The sequence below is a fragment of the Prunus mume genome, linkage group LG3 (assembly GCF_029339155.1).
Source record: "Prunus mume cultivar Tortuosa linkage group LG3, ASM2933915v1, whole genome shotgun sequence".
Classification (NCBI taxonomy): Eukaryota; Viridiplantae; Streptophyta; class Magnoliopsida; order Rosales; family Rosaceae; genus Prunus; species Prunus mume.
The window spans coordinates 20332818-20354606 of record NC_142700.1 but is presented as its reverse complement, the minus strand read 5'-3'; the positions used below and the strand labels follow the sequence as shown (position 1 = coordinate 20354606).

The 21789-nt window shown below is 37.4% G+C and overlaps 1 protein-coding gene and 1 pseudogene across 1 annotated transcript; both read right to left on the bottom strand.

The window, feature by feature from the left end:
* Positions 1–1964: 1964 nt before the first annotated feature.
* Positions 1965–2900, bottom strand: LOC103326688 (uncharacterized). The gene has a single exon (XM_008228924.2). It carries the CDS (start codon positions 2852–2854, stop codon positions 2192–2194), a length of 663 nt encoding a protein of 220 aa, XP_008227146.2. The 5' UTR covers positions 2855–2900; the 3' UTR covers positions 1965–2191.
* A 12634-nt stretch (positions 2901–15534) lies between these two features.
* On the bottom strand, positions 15535–17640 carry LOC103326689 (uncharacterized; annotated as a pseudogene).
* Between the last annotated feature and the right edge of the window lie 4149 nt (positions 17641–21789).

The window sequence follows — 21789 nt, the reverse complement described above, 5'->3', positions numbered from 1 at the left end:
TTCCGTTATGTAGTAATTGAAAGGTTTACATTCATATACCTTGTGTATAAATAGATTGTAACATCTGTTTTTGTAGTAATATTCCTTGAAGTCTGGTGTTTATCTTCACTTGTTGGTATGTGTGGAAATGGAGAAATCACCAATTTTTTCAAGTTGATGAAGATGTGCTTTTTGATCCTAAACAGCTTATTGTTCGTACTGTCCATGAGTGGTTTGAGGCTTCTCATATATTGAGTAAGGATAATCATAAAGTTCAGGTTGATCTAAAGTGGGAACCTCCTATTTTTGGTCAGTTCAAGTTAAATGTTGATGGGTCAAGGAAGAATGGCTATGGACATATTGGTGCTGGATATTTTATTAGAAGTTCCTCTAGAGATTGGGTCATTGGTTTTGCTGTGAACTTGGGGAATGGGCAAATCGTCTCTCGACTGACTTTGTCAAGCAAGTGGTGGCCCTGAAAGATACTTGTAGATGAGTTAAATATATATTCAAGGTTTATGCATGTGTTTGTTTTAGTAGGTGAGGAAGAAAATGAAACCAAAGGAAAAAAGGGAGTTTATGAACTTATACAGCTATAGACTTTGATTTTATTTGAGAGGTCACCGCCTAAGTTGACGTGCATTGTCGTGTATGGGATTGGGATTCTTATCCCTTAATATATATATATACACATAAACATATTTATATAAATAGAATAATATTTTCCATAGTCAGTATACGTAATACAAAGAGTTAATGTTTTACAGCTATGTGCAGAGAAGAAAATGAAATCGATTTCATACCCATTATTGGACTAGTCAAACCAAAAATCCAAAACTTTGAGCTCGTGATTGTCTCTCTATTACATCCCCAGTTACATTCTACATTATATAATTCTTGCGCTTTCATAAAAATGTAGTATACAATTTCTAACTGAGGCGGGTACGGGAGGTGGTATGGTATGTGCTTGGTCTAAAATTAAACTAAAAAATGTCTCGGACTGAGGCGGGTACGTGCCTTTTCAAATTTCATATAAGATAATTGATAATCACTTGAGCTATAAATTATCGATATATAAGACATTCCTTTTATTGAGAAACAAAGAGGCGGGCGACTTTATTGCGACTCTTTACCCATCAATTTTTAATTAGGTGTAGTAATTAGGCTTTTTCGATGAAGACACGGAACCAAGCAATAATTCAAATCATCTTTTCAACTTTACAAATAAATGAAGTCTGATAGTTGAAAGTACAACTTATCTAGGGTCTCTTTAATAATCTCGTGTGTTAAGTATTGTACACGCGGCAGCAAAATGAGCATGTACAAATTAAGGACAAGATTGTAATATATTTTAGCTCGAAGGACTCAAATTGCTACATGAGAACATTAATTAAATCTGTTATAAAATGGTCACTTTTATTTAATTATTTAAAACCTTGATTGTTTTACAATAGTACAAGTAAAAAGGTCTTCCTCAAACCTTCAATAATCATCTTTATCCTTTTTTATACAAGCGAATAGTCTAAATTATTTTAAATTAATTTAATCTATGGTAATGAGGTCCAGCTTGAGAGTAAGAGAGCGGACTCACTATTCTAGCTAACTGGCTGTGTAATAGATAAACACTTTTTTGCATTTTGATTGACAAACTCTTTTTCTTTTTTTTCCCTTCATTATCCTTGCAAAATATTAGCTAAATGTTAGATGTTTTACTAGTTTCGAATTTGACTATCTTTTGCAATGATGATCCTTTCATGGGATTTCAGAAATACACGATTCAGATTGTCAAACTAAAATGCGAAATGGACTCTATAAAGTGTCACCCAAAATAGAATCTCATGGATTTTCGTGTAGGTCCAAACTATCTATGATGTTTGATGAAGTGATACATTATCGCACTTTAACTTTTCCACGAAGAAACACATAATTTTATTGATCCAAAAGGTTTATGTAATAGCATAGGAACTACATAAAAACAAGTACGCATGTGAAACACTCTTTGCTTTCATTTCTTTAAAAGGGGAAGGAAAAAAAACTAATTGATACAGTGAGTTCTTACGACAGAATACACGAAGGGTTCTGTCAGACCTTTATTATTCCCAAACACACTTGTCTGCAAATAGAACAAAGCTAGAAAAAGAAGTGATACCCCTGGAGCATGGAAACGAAGAACTTATTTGGACTGGTTCAAGTCGCTAAAAAGCCATCAAGCTTAGTAGTGTTTTGGAGGTGGAGGTGATCTGTAGTAATATTTGGGAGGTGGAGGTGACTTCACTGGAGGAGGAAGAGAGTTGTGGTGGTATGGAGGGGGAGGTGATGGAGATGGTGGTGGTGGTGACTTGTAGTGGTAAGGAGGTGGAGGGGAATGTGATGGTGGAGGTGGTGATTTGTAGTGGTAAGGAGGTGGAGGAGAGAATGATGGTGGAGGTGGTGACTTGTAGTGGTAAGGAGGTGGAGGAGAATATGATGGTGGAGGTGGTGACTTATGGACATAAGGAGGAGATTTGTGGACATAAGGAGGAGGTGGTGATTTAGAAGGGGGAGGTGGTGACTTGTAAGCATATGGTGGAGGTGGTGAGTGAGTGGGTGGTGGAGGAGATTTGTGCACATAAGGAGGAGGCGGTGAATGAGAAGGCGGTGGTGGAGACTTATAATAGGGTGGCGGGGGTGATGGTGATGGAGGTGGTGGATGTTTTACATACTTTGGTGGTGGGGGGGACTTGTAATGGGTTGGAGGGGTCTCTAAGTGCTTTGGTGGTGGAGGTGGTGAAGAATAAGTATAAGGCGTAGTGGCAAGCGCACTTGTGGCCAAGAGGCACAATGCCAAGGCATAAAACATTGTAGGGCAATGCCTCAGCTGTCCTGAGGTTCTCATTTCTGCCAGAAATTATAGTTCTTAGAACTTGTTTTGTGAGTGAGGTGGTTGGAAATGGTGAGAAAGCTATCCCTTTTATAGCAATCTTTGACATCATCTTTGAATAAGACGTGTTTGCTTATTCAGCATAATTGGCTGGATTGATGCTTTAAGTTTTCTACCAAATGTGACTTTGAAATTTTGAAATGCCAATCAGTTGAACTCGCTTGCTTCAACCAGTGATTTTGGGTTCCCACAAAGATTTTTCAACTTCGATCTTTCATGAAGGCCATGGACAAGTCAAATCGTGTGGTAGGTAAGTTTGTACGGCTGGAGAGTGAAAATGAAGAGGGTGCATATAACTGAACACGTTGACCCATTATGAAAAATACTTGGCTGGATTATCAAAAGTGCTAATTAAAAGGTGTAAAGCTTTTCATCCATTAACATTAGAGTTTTGCTTCATAAAAATAAATAGGGTTAAATACCTTTTTTTGTCATTGGGTTTTACACAGAAATTCAATTTTGGCCACTGAGAAATTTGTTTAGCCAAATTGGTCACTGTGTTTTCAAAAGTTTACAATATTTTATAGACATTTCGTTATCTATTGTTAACTTCTATTAAGTGCAGTTTTTGTTTTTATATTTCCAGGAAGCACGTTCAAGTCTTCTTCCTCTAACTCGCTAACTCAACTAGTTAGGTTATTGTGCTATAAGAGTTTTAAAAATGGGGGGAAATCTTGGGTTGAAATCGAAATGATGAGGTATAAGGTCACGAATTGGGTATTATATTGAAGCCTAAATCAATTGAGTGAGAACCGTATTGTGACTTCGGATGACAATGAGACACAATCAAGGTGATAGAGCACCAAAATATATTGGTAAGTTGTTGATTTCATTTTAATTTGGTTTGGCCTTTTGATTTTCCTTATACTTCACAATTTTGATTTCAACCCAAGATTTTCCCCAATTTGCTAAACTCTAATAACACAATATATCATAACTCGTTGAGTTAAAGGAAGAAGACTGAAGGTGATTCCTATAAAAATAAAAATAAAAATAAAAACTGCATTTAATGAAAGATAACGAAATGTCTATAAATTGTAAGCTTCAGGAAACACAATGATCAATTTGGCTAAATTTTTTTCTCAGTGACCAAATTAAATTTTCGTTTAAAATTCAGTGACCAAAAGGGTATTTAACCCAAATAAATAAACACACATTGTACTTTGCCAATTGAATTTTTGGATTTGAATTGCCGAACTCGATTAAGGGCCTTAATGTTTTTGCATTAGTTCATTAGTCCTTATATTACTATTACGAAATGTAATAATAAGAAATAGTGACAAAAAATAGTGGGAGAAACTTATGGATAAATTTAGTTTGTTTTATTTTATTTTATTTTAGAATAACTGTTAATAACTATTTTACCGTCACTATATTATCTTTTTCTTTATTCAATGTAATGTAAATAGGAGCATAGTTGGCACTTTGTCAAAAGTGATCGACTCTTAAATAATAATGTAGATTATTACATCACTTCAAAAACTATAAAGAAGAGGTCGAGTTGCACCAAAGAATTAAAAAGAGAACATTCTTTTACTAACCTAGTGTAATTAGGTTTAAAGATATTCAGTTTAGTGTGTGACTGAGGAACTTTTGGCTGGTTTCACCTCATCCATATTTATGAGAGCTAGAAAAATAAACCTTTTGAAAATGTGTTAACCCTGCGTACCATTCGAATTCTTATTATGCTTTAGTGACGATGAAGTAGCAATGCGCTGGTGGTTTCGTTGCCGATTTAGAGACATATGGCTTGTGGCTTAGCAACTTTTATTCACTTGTTGTGTGTTTATATATTCTGGCTCAACTTTTGCAGGTTTTACTTGTATTTCTATTGGAGAGTTTAAAAGTTGTAGTTGTGTTGGTAGTTTTACACACAGCGATTCATGTCTGTCTTATGCAGCCTTATTTTATGAATTTTTTTTGGCATAATTAATTATTGGGGATACTCCAAAATAAATAAATAAATAAATAAAACAAAATAAATAAATAAATAAATAAAACAGGTTTCACAACATCAAAAGTTTATTTATATAAATTTATAGTCAGTTAATTACATCAACTATATTACATATATTTAATAAAAAAATATATTAGACATTGAAATTTTGAGAAATATCAAATTTTCTTTAATATTTTGGTCTCTCTAAATTAATTTTTTATTTTTATTTTCACTCAATCGCCCCTTGTGTGTAAGAGTGAAGAAAAATTTAAGGTCAAGCTTGCATTTAATGTATGAGTCCCACTGTGTGTGTCATTAGACTTGGCAAGTGGTAGCTATATATATATATATATATATATATACTTCTAGAAAAGTTTGAAATTTAGATTTGAAAGTCTTGTGCATGTTTGTACGTATTAGTCGGTGAGGAAGAAAAACAAATGCAAAGAAAGAAAAACAAGGGAAACTTAGCTAAACGTATATATCGACTGCAGATCGACTTTGTTTTCATTCTAACCAAAACAAAAAAGGGACTCTCGATTCCAACTAAGAGGTCACCGCCTAAGTTGACATTGTCGTGGATCGATGCTCATCTAACACAACCCGTAGATTATCCTCAACAAATAAGAAAACACAAAAATTTAGACAATACAAAAACAACTCATTTTGTACACATATGCGTACAATTTAAAGAGTATCCTTCCCAAAGAAGAAAAAAAAAAAAAGGGTCAATTTCAATTTGCCCTGTCCTATCCATTTGTTCCATAATCAACCTAACACAGTTGACATTGAAGGAGAGGTACACAGGCATAGCCCACCCACTATTGAAGAGGAAATACTAAAACTGCTGGTTCAGACTCATGATGACGTCATCATGACCAAAGGTACCAAAGGGACACCTTTCTCCGATTAAACGACAGCGTGCCGAAGGCCTTACTAAAGATTAAGCATGCAGAACCTAATATCAAGACACGTATCATCCCCACGGTGATTTGCCCAAAGTCCACATCCACTCCCTTTTGCCTATAAAATGGGAATAGTGCTAAGGTAAAAAGATAACTAATCTTTACCCACACCACACCCTTACTCTACCAAAATTACCTTTTACTCTATACTTTGCTGACTTAAGCATTAGAGAGCCTTTGCCCGGTACCACACCGGTGCGAAGGTCTTGACGATTGCTTCTTCTGTTCACCATATGAAATTCATCTACTTCTGTTAACCATCTGCAGATTCATCCACATCGGTACATCACCCGTTTTAAGTTGAATATAGTTTTGGACATCAACAGATTGGTGTCGTATGTGGGAATTGAATTTTGAATCTCACTTCTCTGCTAGCTGTCATGGCTTCTTAACTTATCAGACCGTTTCATCTCTTTAGCCATCCACATTCTAGTATGCCAAAAGAAACCAACCTTGACACTCAACATAACACTCATCACGTGCAATCTTCCAAGAGGAGGCCCCTTTCTGAAGCTGATATGCATGCCAAAATGGAGTGCCTACTTGCTGATGTTGCTAAGATGAGAGCAACAATCAGGCACAAAAATGCCAAATTGGAGCATGATGGTCGACAAGTGCAACGGGAGGACACGGATGACAATTGGCCCATCATAATGACGTTACTAAAGGCGTCGAGCAAACCATTCCGGATATCTCTCTTCACAATGCTCAAGCTCAACCCTAGCCTGACAAAGGTAAAGGGCCCTTTTGCTGCCCTAAAGCAATCAAATCACACCCCCTTCATATATCACCCATAAGGATCAACCTTATTCCCCCACTAAAGTCTATAAGGACTGGTTGAGACCATCTTACTATGCTTCGTCCAAAGCATATCAGCATCCCTGTTGATCTTGATGATCCACACGTTGCACATCTTGGCCCTCCTCCAAAGCCACAACGCCTTCTTGTCGAAGAACATGTGGGTTATTCTAAAGAATGGGAACTCTATAATCCAGAAGATTGGGAACCTTACCATTTAGAACCATATACCAGATTGGAAGCTTATCCTCCACCAGTTCATTAGAACTCCTCACCCTTCGATAGGGGATGAATTGCCTTATGTCGACCCGACTGTAAGGCTATTATTTGAGAAGGTTCGTCGCTTGGAGGCAAAGGCCAACGCACTTAACAACAAGTATGGACGAAAGCCACGCGCAAGACCCTTCACTGCACGCATCCGAACCTACAAGCATAATAAGTACCTTTAGCACCTTTGCATAGCCTTTTATAGTGTTATAGAGGATTCATTGACTCATATAAATTTCTTTCCTTTCAGTTTGTGTTAGGGTGTAAGGGTCTTAGTGATGAAGACATGTGTCTACTCTTCCCCTCCACACTTATCGGAATCGCCTTGAACTAGTTTTATAGGCTGAATTCATACACTAGACTATTTCGATTGTGTGAAGCAGGTTTCATGATCTAGACTGATTGGTTGTGTTCGATAGATGACTTGTATTTGATTTGGTAGGGTGAAGACGAAATTCTTCATGAGTATGCAACAAGCTTCAATCACCAATAAACCTTGGAACACCTATGCCGAATCAATGAAGCAAGTAGTAGTTCATGCGAAAGCTGAATACTTCAACTCAAAGCTTGGCCTAACTGATCGACAACGTGCTACCTTCGATGACCTATTGCAAGGTTCAGCACCCACATACAATCTATACCCCCAACCTACCACCATTAAACCAGAATTCTAATCGTTACTCTTTCACTGATGGCGCCAAGTGCAATCAAAACTTTAAATAGAAAGATGATTACCAGCGGCCCTTCAGCAACGGCAAGCATGGAAAAGGTCATCAATTAACACAACAACTATCACTCTAGAGGGCATGCTTCACATAAAAACGGTGATCACGCATCTCTGCATTTTGACCTCAAGCCTTGCTATGAAGTCTTCACTGCGTTGAACACAACTTGTGAGCAAGGTTTGGTCAATGAGGCACTTATGATCCCTAGGCCTCCTGCCAAAAGGCCTATTGACAAACTTGAACCAAATACTGGTGTCTTATGCTGATTCCACCAATTCAAAGGACATGATATGAGGCACTCTCAATTTTAACGATTAGGTACCCCGACATTGAAATTTTTTTAGAATGTGGTTATGCAGTTAGGATGGCCGTTAAAAAAAACATGGGACCCATTTTTTTAGAATGTGGTTATGTGGTTATATGTTAATTGATGATGTGGCACATATGGGACTCATTTTTTTCTTCTTAAATTAAATAAAATATTAGTAAAAAGATTTTAAATTTTAAATTAAAAAAAATTAATAAATTAAAACATAAAATTAAACACCATTTGCCTCATTTCTTTTTTCTCTCTTTCTTTCTTGGGAACCTTCTCCTCCTTCTCTAATCACACACCATCAACCCATCCAACTCACCCACCACGACCACCATTTTTCCCGGCCAACACGACCACCACCCAACTCATCCTCCTCTTCCCCCACCACTTTATTTCTTTATTATCTCTCTCAATAGCCCCCTCTTGCCCAACCACGGTCCCTACCTCACCATCATAGCCGAGCAACAATGGCATATTCCCATAACACTTGCTAAGAAACATTACAAACTACCAACAAAACAACAAAAATCTTTACAGCTTAGGTTTAGGTCAACACAACCAAATTTCGCCATTGCCCAGGCCTTTCCCACAACCCCACCCCTCCACAGATTAGCCAAACTGAAATTTTGTCTTTGTAATTATTGTATTAAGGGGTTTTTCAAAAGATAATATGAAACTTTCATCGATATTTGGAGGTTTTTATTCATCCATCTTTCTATGATTAATATGGTTGTTGCGCCTCAAAGCCTTTGTACAGATGGCAGTGTTGATGTGAGCTATTCTAATTAATCAAGGAGATTTATTTCCTTGATTAATTAGGTGATTTACTTGCTTATTTTATATAGTTGACATAATTGATTATTATATCTATTTCTTTGTAAAGCACTCTTGTAAACTCCTATATATACCTCCTTCTAGAGAAGAATACAATTAACCTAAAGTATTCAAACCATATTCATATTTTAGCATGGTATCAGAGCAATTGATCCTAGGTTGTCTCTAAACCCTCAAATCTTACGCTAAAATTCAACCCCAAACCCTAAATCAAATTCCTCAAATACAAATCTTACACCTCTCAAATCAAAACCTCTTATCAAACTCCTTATACACATACCTCTCAATTCAAATTCATAAATCAAAGTCCTCAAATCAAATTCCTAAAATTCCTCAAATCAAATTCTTCACATTCTCAAATCAACTCCTTAACCACAAACACACACTCATATCAAATCTTACTTCCGATGTCAGCTTTAAGATTCTCTCCCTCCTTGCAGACTCACTTGCATGTGGCCAATCTTGTTGAACTAACTACCCAGGCCTGTGCATCTATTGCCACCACCAAAGGTTTTGCTTTTCATACGTCCTCTCCAAAGCCTGCATGGATCATTGACTCAGGTGCTACGGATCACATGACATTTGATCCTGGCTTTCACAACAAGTGGAACTCGTTCTATGGGGGAGAGATAAAAAGTTTGGTTATGGCATACATGCATTGGGCATGCCTCGTTCAGTTATATGAAGAAATTGTTTCCATCATTATTTTCCAGCTTCCATTTTGATACCCGTGAATTGGCTAAGAGCCAGAGTGTCCCATTCCCATTAAGTTCAAATAAAAGTTCGGTTCAGTTTTCTCTTGTTCATTCTGATGTTTGGGGACTTGCTAAAATTGGCACTCCGGCAAAAGCTCGAAGGTTCTCAAGTTTATAGATGTTTGACTTGGGTTTCCTTTTTCAAAACTAAAAGGGAAGTCAGTTTAAAGTTTCAACAGTTCCATAAAGTGATGGAAGCACAATTTCATGCCCGAATCCAAGTTCTCCGTTCTGACAATGGCAGAGAATTTCTCAACCAGGATCTTAACAAGTTCTTATAGGATCATGACATCATACATCAATGCTTGAGTCCATGTACTCCTCAACAAAATGGGGTTGCTGAGTGAAAGAACCAAAATTTATTGGAAGTCGTTCATGCATCTTTATTTGGTGCCAACATGCCTCGATATTTTTGGGCGAGGTTGTCCTCTCTGCAACTTACCTTATAAATAGGATTCACTCAAGTATCTTGAATTTCCAAACTCCTCTTCAAACACTTCACCACCATCTCCAAGTACCTCACACCCCAAACCTTAAACCACAGATTTTCGATTGTGTTGTATTCGTATACTTACATGATCACCAATGAAAGAAATTGGATCCCCGAGCAGAAAAGTGTGTTTTCATTGGCTATGCTACTCATCAGAAAGGTTACTGGTGCTTTTACCCTTCAAGTAATAAGGTATATACCTCCATGGATATCATGTTTCGGGAACACGAAATATATTTTTTAATAGCACAAGAGGAGAATGTAGAATCAAACCCTCCGAAGATTCTAGAATTTTTTCACCAAGAAGAGTTCTTGCCTCAAAGCGAGCAATCGACCCCTTAAAGCGACCGGTCACCCCATTTTATTCCTTCACGGGCGAGCCACTGCTTCAAAACGACCGGTCGACTTCTCCAAGCGATGGTTGCCCCAGTCTTCCTTCGCAGGTGGAGCCTGTGTCAAAATGATCGGTCGCTCTGTTCCACCAAAAATGCTAGGGACACATAAAGGACCACTAATGTATTAAATAAAATTAAAAAATAAAAACAACATAAATCAAATTCCTAAAAAATATAAATTTGTATCAAATTAGAACTAGTAACTAATCCCAACATTAAAGTCTGAACAAAACTCGTATGTGAAACCCCGTATTTATAATAGTATATATAATTTGAAGAATTAATATTTTGCCATTTAATTTATATATTATATTATATTGCATATGTGTGTATTACATAAATATCATATTCTATTATATATATGTGTATAACTTATATATATATATATATGTATATTATATATATCTTTTGCTAATAGGTGGCTTCATTAGTAAATGGATTCTTGAATGGGTAGTTAGGTGTCAACAAGGCATGCTAGTAGCCTTGTCAACTCACCATGAAGAAATTAGAATAGGATTTAATCACCACAACGTGTCTTCCTAGCAATTCTTTCTTATCTATTGTTGACTTGGAATGCAAGGCCTTATTGATATATTACTTGGAGATTAAGTTCTTACATAAATTTGATATTATCATGTACTGTAGCTACCGTCTTCACCACACTATATATAGACCATTCCATTCCTTTGTTTTTCATTCTCATTTCAGCATTTGTAAGTTTGTAGGAAGAGAAGAATAAAGAGAGAGAGAGAGAGAGAGAGAGAGATGGTGAAATTCTTGGAAGAGATATAAGGCTTAGCTTGTATTTTCTTAAATTGGAGCAATGCTTTGGAAACGAGGTAGGGGTTTCTTGGGGGGCCTTTTTCAGAGATTGATTTAATTAAATTTCGTGAGCTCTATATTATGTGTGATATTGTATAGATATGAGATATTTATGTATTGTGAACTATTTGAATAATGTTGGCATAATTATATCATGTCATGGTAATTGGTTGGAGTTGTTGGGTGGAGAAGATAATAATGGAAAAGAGGGTAATGGATATAGTCTTTTGTGTAGTTGAGTCTAACTCTTGGCAGGTACCAGGTCTCAGGGATCCCACAGTGCACATGGTTTTTATTGGGTGATTCGGGACTGGCGAAAGGGAGTTAGACAAGATGACTAACAAAAGGGGAATTATGGGATGATTCAAATGGGTGTTAGTTCATATAAATGGGCATTCGGGACCAAGTGGTATAAGCATGGTATGGGACGTGCAGGTCTGCTTGTCCAATTATATGAATTAACGGGATTAGAATTGAAGAGCATTCATGTATTATTATTATTATTATTATTATTAAATGTGATATTTGGCTGTGTGATTGCTTGGCACTTAATTTAGTTATATCAATCTACTGTGGTAAGGTCTCATGTCCCTACTTGTGGTTGCTCATCCTTCACCCTGTTTAAATTTTCAGATGAATTAGTGGGCAAGAAAAGGAATAAACCAGTTGAGGTTGAATTAGATGAGAGTGTTAGAGCTTTCTTTATTGTAAAGTTGTAAGATTTTGGATGTATTTTTATAAGAGAAGTTTATTTTAAACTCATGTTTCGACATCTTTTTATTTTATTTCTTTTTATTTTATTTTCTCACGCACGGATTTCCACCTACCGGGTCCGGCGTGACATCGTATAAGCAAAAATCCTCCTGTGGGTTGTAACAAAAGCGGTCCCTTTTGTTTAGACCTCTTTCTAGCAGCAGACTCCTCCTGTGGGTGCTGTCATTTTCTTCACCGGCTTAGTGACAGAACTGTTCAATTCTTTGATAGTTTCCATCATCTCCCTCTGGGTTTCCCCCATAGCATGTATAGCTGTAGATCTATGAGGGTGAAAGCTCCCTCACTTGCACGTTCTTGCTCTCTAGAAGATGCATTTTGCCTTGATTCGGAATCACCATGGTCTGGCCCATCTTAGGAAGCCACGGTATTGCTCCTAGCCTTCTTTCTTAGAGGCATCAATGGAAATGGCAGGTGGTCCCAGCAGATTCGCCAATTTATATAGGGTCTTTTTGTTTTAGCAGCTGAATGGGCTTGGGTTGCTGTGAGAAGAAAACAAACAAAATTCCCTCAGTGTCTGAGTTCAAGAACCAAGCTCCCAAAAAGGTTTTTGAAAAGTTTGCTAAAACTTTAGAAAAACCGCTTTCAGGTTCTTTTCACTAATAACCAAACAAACACAACAAATCGATGAATGGCTTGGCTTAAGGAGCTTGTGGCATGGGAGCTAAGCTTTCACAAGTTTAGCAATTTGAGAGAGAGAAAGCATGAGTTTCTTGCATAATTAAAATGGGGCAGAAGAAAATTAGGAGGATTTCTATCGTAGGGAAAGAAGAAAACAATGAGAGAAGAAGATTGGGTGGCTTGAGTAAATTCTCAGTCGCTTAACAAAGCTTGGTTAGGCTCTGGATGATGATTTATTGGGTAGGAAAAGCTCCCTTTTATAGGCTGAAAGAACCCTAATTTCGTCTAACTTTTCTCTCCATTTTTCGTTGTTTCTTCCTACTTGATCTAATTTGGTGAAATTCTCCTATCCAAGGCTCCTGGGTAAGGAGCCCTTTGGGGTTCCAAGGATTTTGTGTGGCTGGACCTCTCTATGAGGGTGAGGCGCCACTTGCTTTCCTTCTTGATTTTTTAAAATGGTGCTTACAGTAGGAAAGGGAGATGGGTGGAGTCTTTTGTCCGCTAGGTATTCTTCCTATGTTCATGGATTTCCTTTGGTCCTTGTCATGGCTCTTTGTTGACCACCTTGGAACTCTGATAAGGATGAAGCACGACACTAGATTTTTCACAAGTCATTGGGCTGGGCTTGTGATCACAATATTGGGTTATTAGCATGTTATTTCCTGCGTTTAATGAGTTTTCGTCATGCTGCTGGAAACAGCTTATTTAATTCTAGGCATTTTATTGGTGTGGGCTTGTCTAAGTGTTATAGCAGATTACTAGGCATTCTCCTGAGGCATTGGATCATTTTTCCTTTTCTCTCATGCTAACCCATGTGTTTGGGCCCGAGGAACGGACTTGAGTTTTAATGCTCCAAAGTAGCTTAAAACTTTTCATTCCTCGAACCCTCAATGGGCCTTGTGATTGCTTGTTTTCTTCCATACCACAACCTTCTCAGCAAGCCCAGGGTAATTACTTGGCTTGGCCCCACTTAAGCTTGTAACATAGCTGGGTATTAAAATAGCGATTTTCCACATGGCCTTGCGTGTTTATTTAGCCTGCTTGTGCTTGAATTTTATCATGTCACAATAAGTTATGATCGGGCCAAATAGCATCGGATTGGGTTGGTGAGCGTGCATTTATAAAGTCAATGCATTTTGATTCTTTTGCGCATGCTTGCTTGGCATGACGCATGGCCCATGGCTTATGTGGGTGCGTCCCACAATTTTTCTTATGTTTTTTTCGTGATCAATTTATTCGTGTTGGGCTAAGAATAAACTTGGGCCTAATCCTTGGATTTTTGAGCCTCAACAATTAGATACCTTAATGATTTTCAATTTGTCTGATTTTTTGCAAGGAAGATCTATGAATAAGGACTTGAGACAATTTGGATCGTTGATAAAAAAAAATTGAAGGTACCCTAAAAGATGTCCATCAATGGAAGGAGACTATATATATATATATATATATATCTCTCTCTGTGAATTTGGTCCCATATTTTTCTAGGAAGTGTTGCAAGTCACACAACCCTTGAAATATTATTTGTTAATTTTTGTTGATATGCCGATTTGATCTAAACCCAAGTAGAATTCAATGGTGACTTAAACCTTGATATTAAGACTATTATTTCTTAGGAACACTATGACTTAAACCTTGAGATTAAGACTATTATTGCTTAGAAACACTATTTGTCGTCACACCCACACCACGAAAGAGGAGGGAATGAGGAACAAATTCAGGAGAGGCAGTGAGATAGAAGAAAGATAGAGAGACAAATAAGAGGGGATGCTTCACCAATGGTGAAGATGGGAGGAGCTCAGGGGCCGCTGAGGTGGGGCGGGGTTGTGGTGGTTGCTTGGTTTTTGTTTTTCTATCTTAGTTTTTATGTTTTTTAAATATTTTATTACAAATTAAAACACACCCAAAAAGTGTTTGGGGTTGAGTTTTGGGTTAAAATACATATCTAGTATTTCTAAATTTGGTTTTTATGTTTTTTAAATATTTTGACAAATTAAAAATGTTAGTTTTGGGTTAAGTAGGTGGACTTGTCAAGAAATTAGAAAAGGGATATGGAGGGACATGAAAGATGGGACAACAGATCCACGCCCAAAATCATTTTGAACTCTAACCCTAGTGGCCAAAAGGGATTTTTACCCAAATAAATATATCCCTAATTAGACCAGGTTTGGAGAAGGGAATAACAACCATCCTTGACAGGGAATTTTAAAAATACAAATTTATAAATAAATCCAATCCTAGACATGTATTTATAAAAAAACCCAAGCACTATTTAAACATAGAAAGACACCCAAAATCAACTCCAAAGTCAACTTTTTGGGTGTGTTTATAAATGGGTTTTGAGTGTGTGTAATGATTGATTTTGGGTGTGTTTATAAAGTGTTTTGGGTGTTGGGTTTTTTTATAATTTCAACCTCCATTTTGGGTGTTTTAGTGAAACTCCCTTTTAAAAATTCGGAAATCCGTATACCCGCCTCCAATTTTACCTCGAAATCTCCCCGATTAAGGGTGGGACTGGACCCAACGGGGATTCCTACTCATAATAAATAACCTCTAGAAAAAAAAATTGGGTATGTTTAAGTGCCCAGCAGTCAACTATTTGTTCATGCCAGCTAAGTTCCGAGAGTAGGCCAAGTGGACATAAACATATCTCTGTCCACTCAAGTGCAGTAATGTTTCCCAAACACATGAACATAAACATTAAGTCACGTCAACTATCAGATTAAACATTTCTTAAATTTGATTTCGTATCTGCCCAATTGAGCTTTGGTTACAACTTGAAACATCCAGGTACCAAATCTATTATAAAATGCATGCATGTTCACTATTTAATAACGATGATAAAGTGATATGCATTGTCATGCATTAACTTTTCAACAAAGAAGCACAGAACTAATTAACCCAAAAGTCATAGGGGCATATACTAGATTAACAAGTACATGAAATTAATGTTCTTCACTTTCATTTGATTCATTTAATCTCGTTAAAGAAGTAATACAATAAGTGCTTAAAACAGATTACAAGAAGGGTTCTGCTAGACCCTTATTATTCACCAGCACACTTGTTTGTGAAAAGAACAAAGCTAAAAAAATGGTATCGAATTAAAATCCCCAAAGGCGGTACTTATTCTGAATGATTGAAGTGGCTGTAACCGTAAGCTTAGTTGTGCTGTGGAGGTGGAGGTGACCTGTAGTAATATGCAGGAGGTGGTGGAGACTTCAATGGAGGAGGAGGTGAGCTGTAGATGTATGGAGGGGGAGGTGATGGGGATGGTGGTGGTGGAGACTTGTAGTGGTAAGGAGGTGGTGGTGATGGTGAAGGTGGAGGTGGAGATTTATAATGGTATGGAGGTGGTGGAGACTTTGATGGTGGTGGAGGTGATTTGTAGTGGTAAGGAGGTGGAGGGGAAGGTGACGGTGGAGGTGGTGACTTGTAGACATAAGGAGGAGGAGGTGAAGGTGAAGGAGGAGGTGGGGACTTGTAAACATAAGGAGGAGGAGGTGAAGGTGATGGAGGTGGTGGTGATTTATAGATGTAAGGTGGAGGTGGTGATGGAGATGGAGGTGGTGGGGACTTGTAAACATAAGGAGGAGGAGGTGAAGGTGATGGAGGTGGTGGTGATTTATAGATGTAAGGTGGAGGTGGTGAGGGAGAGGGAGGTGGTGGGGACTTGTAGACATAGGGAGGAGGAGGTGAAGGTGATGGAGGTGGTGGGGACTTGTAGACATAAGGAGGAGGAGGTGAAGGTGATGGAGGTGGTGGTGACTTGTAGACATAAGGAGGAGGAGGTGAAGGTGATGGAGGTGGTGGTGACTTGTAGACGTAAGGAGGAGGAGGTGAAGGTGATGGAGGTGGTGGTGATTTATAAATGTAGGGAGGAGGAGGTGATGGAGATGGAGGTGGTGGGGACTTGTAGACATAGGGAGGAGGAGGTGAAGGTGATGGAGGTGGTGGTGACTTGTAGACATAAGGAGGAGGAGGTGAAGGTGATGGAGGTGGTGGTGACTTGTAGACGTAAGGAGGAGGAGGTGAAGGTGATGGAGGTGGTGGTGATTTATAAATGTAGGGAGGAGGAGGTGATGGAGATGGAGGTGGTGGGGACTTGTAGACATAGGGAGGAGGAGGTGAAGGTGATGGAGGTGGTGGTGACTTGTAGACATAAGGAGGAGGAGGTGAAGGTGATGGAGGTGGTGGCGATTTGTAGACATAAGGAGGAGGTGGTGATGGAGAAGGAGGAGGTGGAGACTTGTAGATGTATGGTGGAGGTGGTGAGGGAGAAGGTGGTGGTGGAGATTTGTAAACATATGGAGGTGGAGGGGATGGAGATGGTGGTGGGGGATTTATAAACATATGGAGGAGGAGGTGATGGAGATGGGGTGGTGGGGATTTGTATACGTAAGGTGGTGGTGGTGACGGGATGGTGGTGGTGGAGACTTGTGAACATAAGGAGGAGGAGGTGATGGGGATGGTGGAGGTGGAGATTTGTACACGTATGGAGGTGGCGGTGATGGAGATGGTGGTGGTGGAGATTTGTACACATAAGGAGGAGGTGGGGATGGAGATGGTGGTGGTGGAGATTTATAGACGTATGGAGGAGGAGGTGACGGTGACGGAGGTGGTGGAGACTTGTAGACATAAGGAGGAGGAGGTGAAGGGGATGGTGGAGGTGGTGACTTGTAGTGGTATGGAGGTGGAGACTTATGGTGATAGTGTGGAGGTGGTGGTGACTTGTAGTGGTATGGTGGGGATTTCACATACTTTGGTGGTGGGGGTGACTTGTAACTGTATGGTGGGTGAACAGAGTGCTTTGGTGGGGGGTAATTGTAGTAATGTTGCGCATGTTGAGGTGGTGGAGGTGAAGAATAAGTGTAGGGGTCATTGGCAAGAACACTTGTGGCTAAGAGGCACAATGCCACAGCATAAAACATTAAAGGCTGATGCCTCGGCTGCTCCGAGGATTTCATCATTTTCTGGCAATTCAGCTCTGATTGCCAGAAATTGTACTTCTTAGAACTTGTTTGTAAGTGGGTTGCTTTAAAAGTGTGAGAGAGCTGGCCCTTTTATAGCAATCTCTGCAATCATCTTTGAGAGAGACATGTTTCTTTATTCAGGATAGCAGGCTGGATGTTTATGCTTTTAATTTTCTTCCAGATGTTACTTGTGGATTATAAAATGATAATCAATTAAAGTCTACTATTTCAACCACTCATTATATATATATGAACAGGTCAAGTTGCATGGCTTCTAGGAAAGTGTCGTACGGCTGGGTTGTTAAAATGTAAAAGCGTGTGGGAAGACATGGTTGAACTTTTCTCCAGCAGTAACTATAATATAATGAACTGTTTTTTTTTTTTTTTTCTAATTTAATTTTGTGTGTGTTTTTTTCTCTCTGAAGAGAGGGAAGATTCAAATATGGAGGCACATCTTCCAACAAAGTTGAGAAGCCATAGATAGTTGGTAGGTATATCCAATGAAGTCGAATAAAATAAAGGTTCAGTGTGAGAATGAGTTACATATATGGTCAAAATGCAAGCTTAGCTAGCTACAATATGAATAAGGACCTAGTTTAATTGTTGACTGATTATACTTGTGTATAGTCCTAGAAATGTTCTAAAGATGAAGTTCTATTACATCAAAGAAACATAAACATATATAGAGGGTAAGCAAAAGTAAGGAGCTTTCAAGTGATTAATAAGAGCATTTACTCATGCACTCGAGGTCTTAGGTTTGATTCATATCCACCCGCTCCGCATTGTATTAAAAAAAAAAAACATGTATAAGGTATTTTAAAATTAAATTCTTTTGAATTAATAATGGTTAAAAGTGCTCAAGGTCGGTCTTTATATTCGATTTTGTCTCCGCAATTGATATTTAACTCTAGCCCAATTTTAAAATTTTAGTTCATCCATAAAAGTCGAGCTTACGAAAATGTGAATTAGCAAGCAAAACACTTGTAATGATTTTTCTTAACATAGCTGATGCTAATAGAAATCTAGTTTTCGGTACTGCTGAATTTATTTTCAATTGGTCTTGATTGGCCACCTCCAATTTCTATTTTCTCCACCCTTTTTTAATAAATTTGCACATGCTATGTGGTAGCCCGCACGACGCTTGGTGGGCTTGAGAGTATAATTCTAATATCAGAAATATAAAACCTATCTTACAATGTATATTACATAATTGTCTATTTATCTGTTTACTGATGCTCTAATTGATTTTGAGTTGAATGCTCTAATTACGCATCCCTTGTTCCCTCCATCCCCTCCAGTACACCGAGGGCATAACGAAGGAATGGAAACACAGTTAAATATCTTGAAGTAGCTATGCATCTATTCAGCTTTTTTAAAAGCTTCATACAATGAGTATAACACTCATTGTCAAGATGTTGATCTTAATATTATTGATGGGGATGTTTCCAAATTGAATGGATCCAGAGGATGTATAATGAAGTAGATACTTTTCTACTTAATGAAAATTTGACTATTATTTGCACGACTCACCTACTTGTAGAATATATATATGTTTTCTAAGAATATGTTCAATGTACAGAGAATAAGTTTTTTTTATTTTTTTATTTTTTTTATTTTTATTTTTGCAATTGTCTACCATGACCAATATAGACATTGGTCGGTGAATCTGGAGTGCAATGTTTGCCATGTTCATCCTCTCTTTCAATATTAGCCTTCATTTTTTTTTCCTTTAACATGTGTACTTAAAGTCAAACCCCAAATTTCATAAATTTAAAATAAATTAAATTTAAAATAAAATAAAAAAAGGTCAAAACCCTAGTAATTTCCTGGTTCATATCTTTATGCAGGTCTAACAGACCTTGAGGCTCTCTTCTACAAATCTCGTGCATATAGTTTAAACTTGCTTATTTAGACTTAATTTCGAGTTTTTAATTCATATTAAATACGCATTAACCTAATAGATATTCATGCGTATGCATTCGGCTTCTTTTTCTGCCAAGTAGTATGTAATTTTGCCAAAATTCTGATTGAGATGTTGATCAATGACAGGGAGGTAGAAATAGCTGTGGAATAGTACTTTTTGATATTCATGCGTTAGCTTCTAGGCTACAGCCTGTAGTTATCTTTTTTACTCCACATGTATGTAAGGCAGTTTAACTAATGTTTTCAGGTGATAAATCATGAATTTTGAAAAATGGAGATGACATCTCTCTTAACGAAACTATCGATAATAATATTCTCTAATTATTTTGACACCTTTTGCGGTGCTTTAGCCATATGTCCTGCCTTTTCATTTTGTTACTAACAAAAAAAATACATGATGAAGTATATAAAAGAACACAAATCAAAAGATCTTAAAATACATAAGATCAATTTATAATTTTGATCATTCTCATTAAACCCAATCAAGAAGAGGTCAAACTCTCCATCGAATTGGAGTTTATGAAATATAAGATCAGTTGGGGGACAGGTACACAAGAATAAACAGAAGTCTTTGCCACCATTGGTTCCCCTGCGATGCTGCCGCTGCAAATCAATGTGAGTAATCACTGTGCATGTGATAGCTTCCTTTTCCTTTCTAGAATTTAGAACAAATAATATTTTCAACTTCCATGCGCATATATGTATAGAGTCTCTTTAATTGAGGGACACTTTAGAGTCCTCTACAAACTTGTTTTCAACAATCGAAGTCATCTATTTTTTAAGTATTCATTCATAGATCATCGTTGCAAAACATCATGCAAATTGAGACCAACAAAATAGACGAACACGGTGTTTTAAGAAAAGACTATAATAACAACTATCTAATTAATTGGTCAATGGTTTTGGATTCAAGTGATTTTTTGCATAGATGATTTTTTAGAGAATATCTAAAAACTAGATGGTTCAGATCATTAAAATACAATGCATGGTTGGCCAAGGTATCCCTCAAATAAACTTATTTGAGGAATATATATATTCCTTGATTTAAAGGCTAGTACTCTCCGTAAAGGACCCACTACTAGTGCAGTGGTTTGGAGCAATAGCTCCTCCAGACAAAGTCCTGGGTTCAGGTCCTAGCATCCGTATAGTGTGTGTGAGTTTAGTATATTATCTCTCATTTCAATAGAAGGTGCTAAATTTTTTTTTTTTTAATAAAAGACTAGTACTTTTAAGTTTGAATCCTTGTGGCACTTTGGTAGTCTGTGTGTGAGAAACCTCCTCCCCTTTGTAGTTTAGACTATCGCTTGTACTAAAAAAAAAACTTGCATATTTAGACTAAATTTTGTATTTTAATTCTTATTAAATACACATTAACCAAATAGATATTCCTCTGTATGCATTTAGTCCCTTTTTCAGCCAAGATACATGGGAAGCCTAATTCCCAACTAGTCCGCAATTTTGGCAAGCTATAAGTTATATCAGTGCATTTGGATGAAGGACCTTAAGAGTACTAAGGAATTTCAATCTAACATACAGTTTTCAAGTTCTATAGAATTTTTATGTTGTTTGTCTGGCTAATCTAAAATTGACATTAGGTATGATGTGTTGTTGGTGGAGCTGCTAGTGGTGAGAGATGGTGATGGTGATGGTTGTGATGGTGGCGATGGGTACATGATTGTATTTTTGTTTTTCTCATAACCCTTATTCTCTTGGAATTTTAAACACCATACCTACTTAAATGGAATTTATGAACCCAAATTCCAAGAAGTTATTTTCTTCATAGTGTTTCGTAAATTCTTATTGAGATGTTGAATGATAGGGACATAGAAACAGCTGTGGATAGTACTTTTTTATATTCATGCGTTAGCTTCTACGGCTACAATCTAAGTTCGAACCCACATGAAACTTTGGAGATGTGTTGGATCCCAAGCCTCTGCATTTAGAATCTACGCAATTACCCGTATCTCACTTCATCTTAGAATCTGCGTAGATTCAAAAAGAAAAAAAAACTTGCTTATTCATACTAAATTTTGTGTTTTAATTGTTATTAAAAACACATTAACCTAATAGATATTCCTATGTATGCATTTAGTCCCTTTTTCAGCCAAGATGCATGGGAAGCGCTAATACCCTAATACCGAACTAGTACGTAATTTTGGTAAGCTATAATTTATGAAGGTGCATTTGGAGAAGTACTAAGGAATTTCAAACTAACATATGGATTTCAAGTTCTAGAATTTTTATGTTGTTTTGTCTAGCTAACCTAAAATTGAAATTAGGTAGGATGTGTTAGATCCTGAGT

Excerpts from the sequence above, each read along its gene's own strand:
- LOC103326688 (XM_008228924.2), bottom strand. The coding sequence starts at position 2,854 with ATGAGAACCTCAGGACAGCTGAGGCATTGCCCTACAATGTTTTATGCC.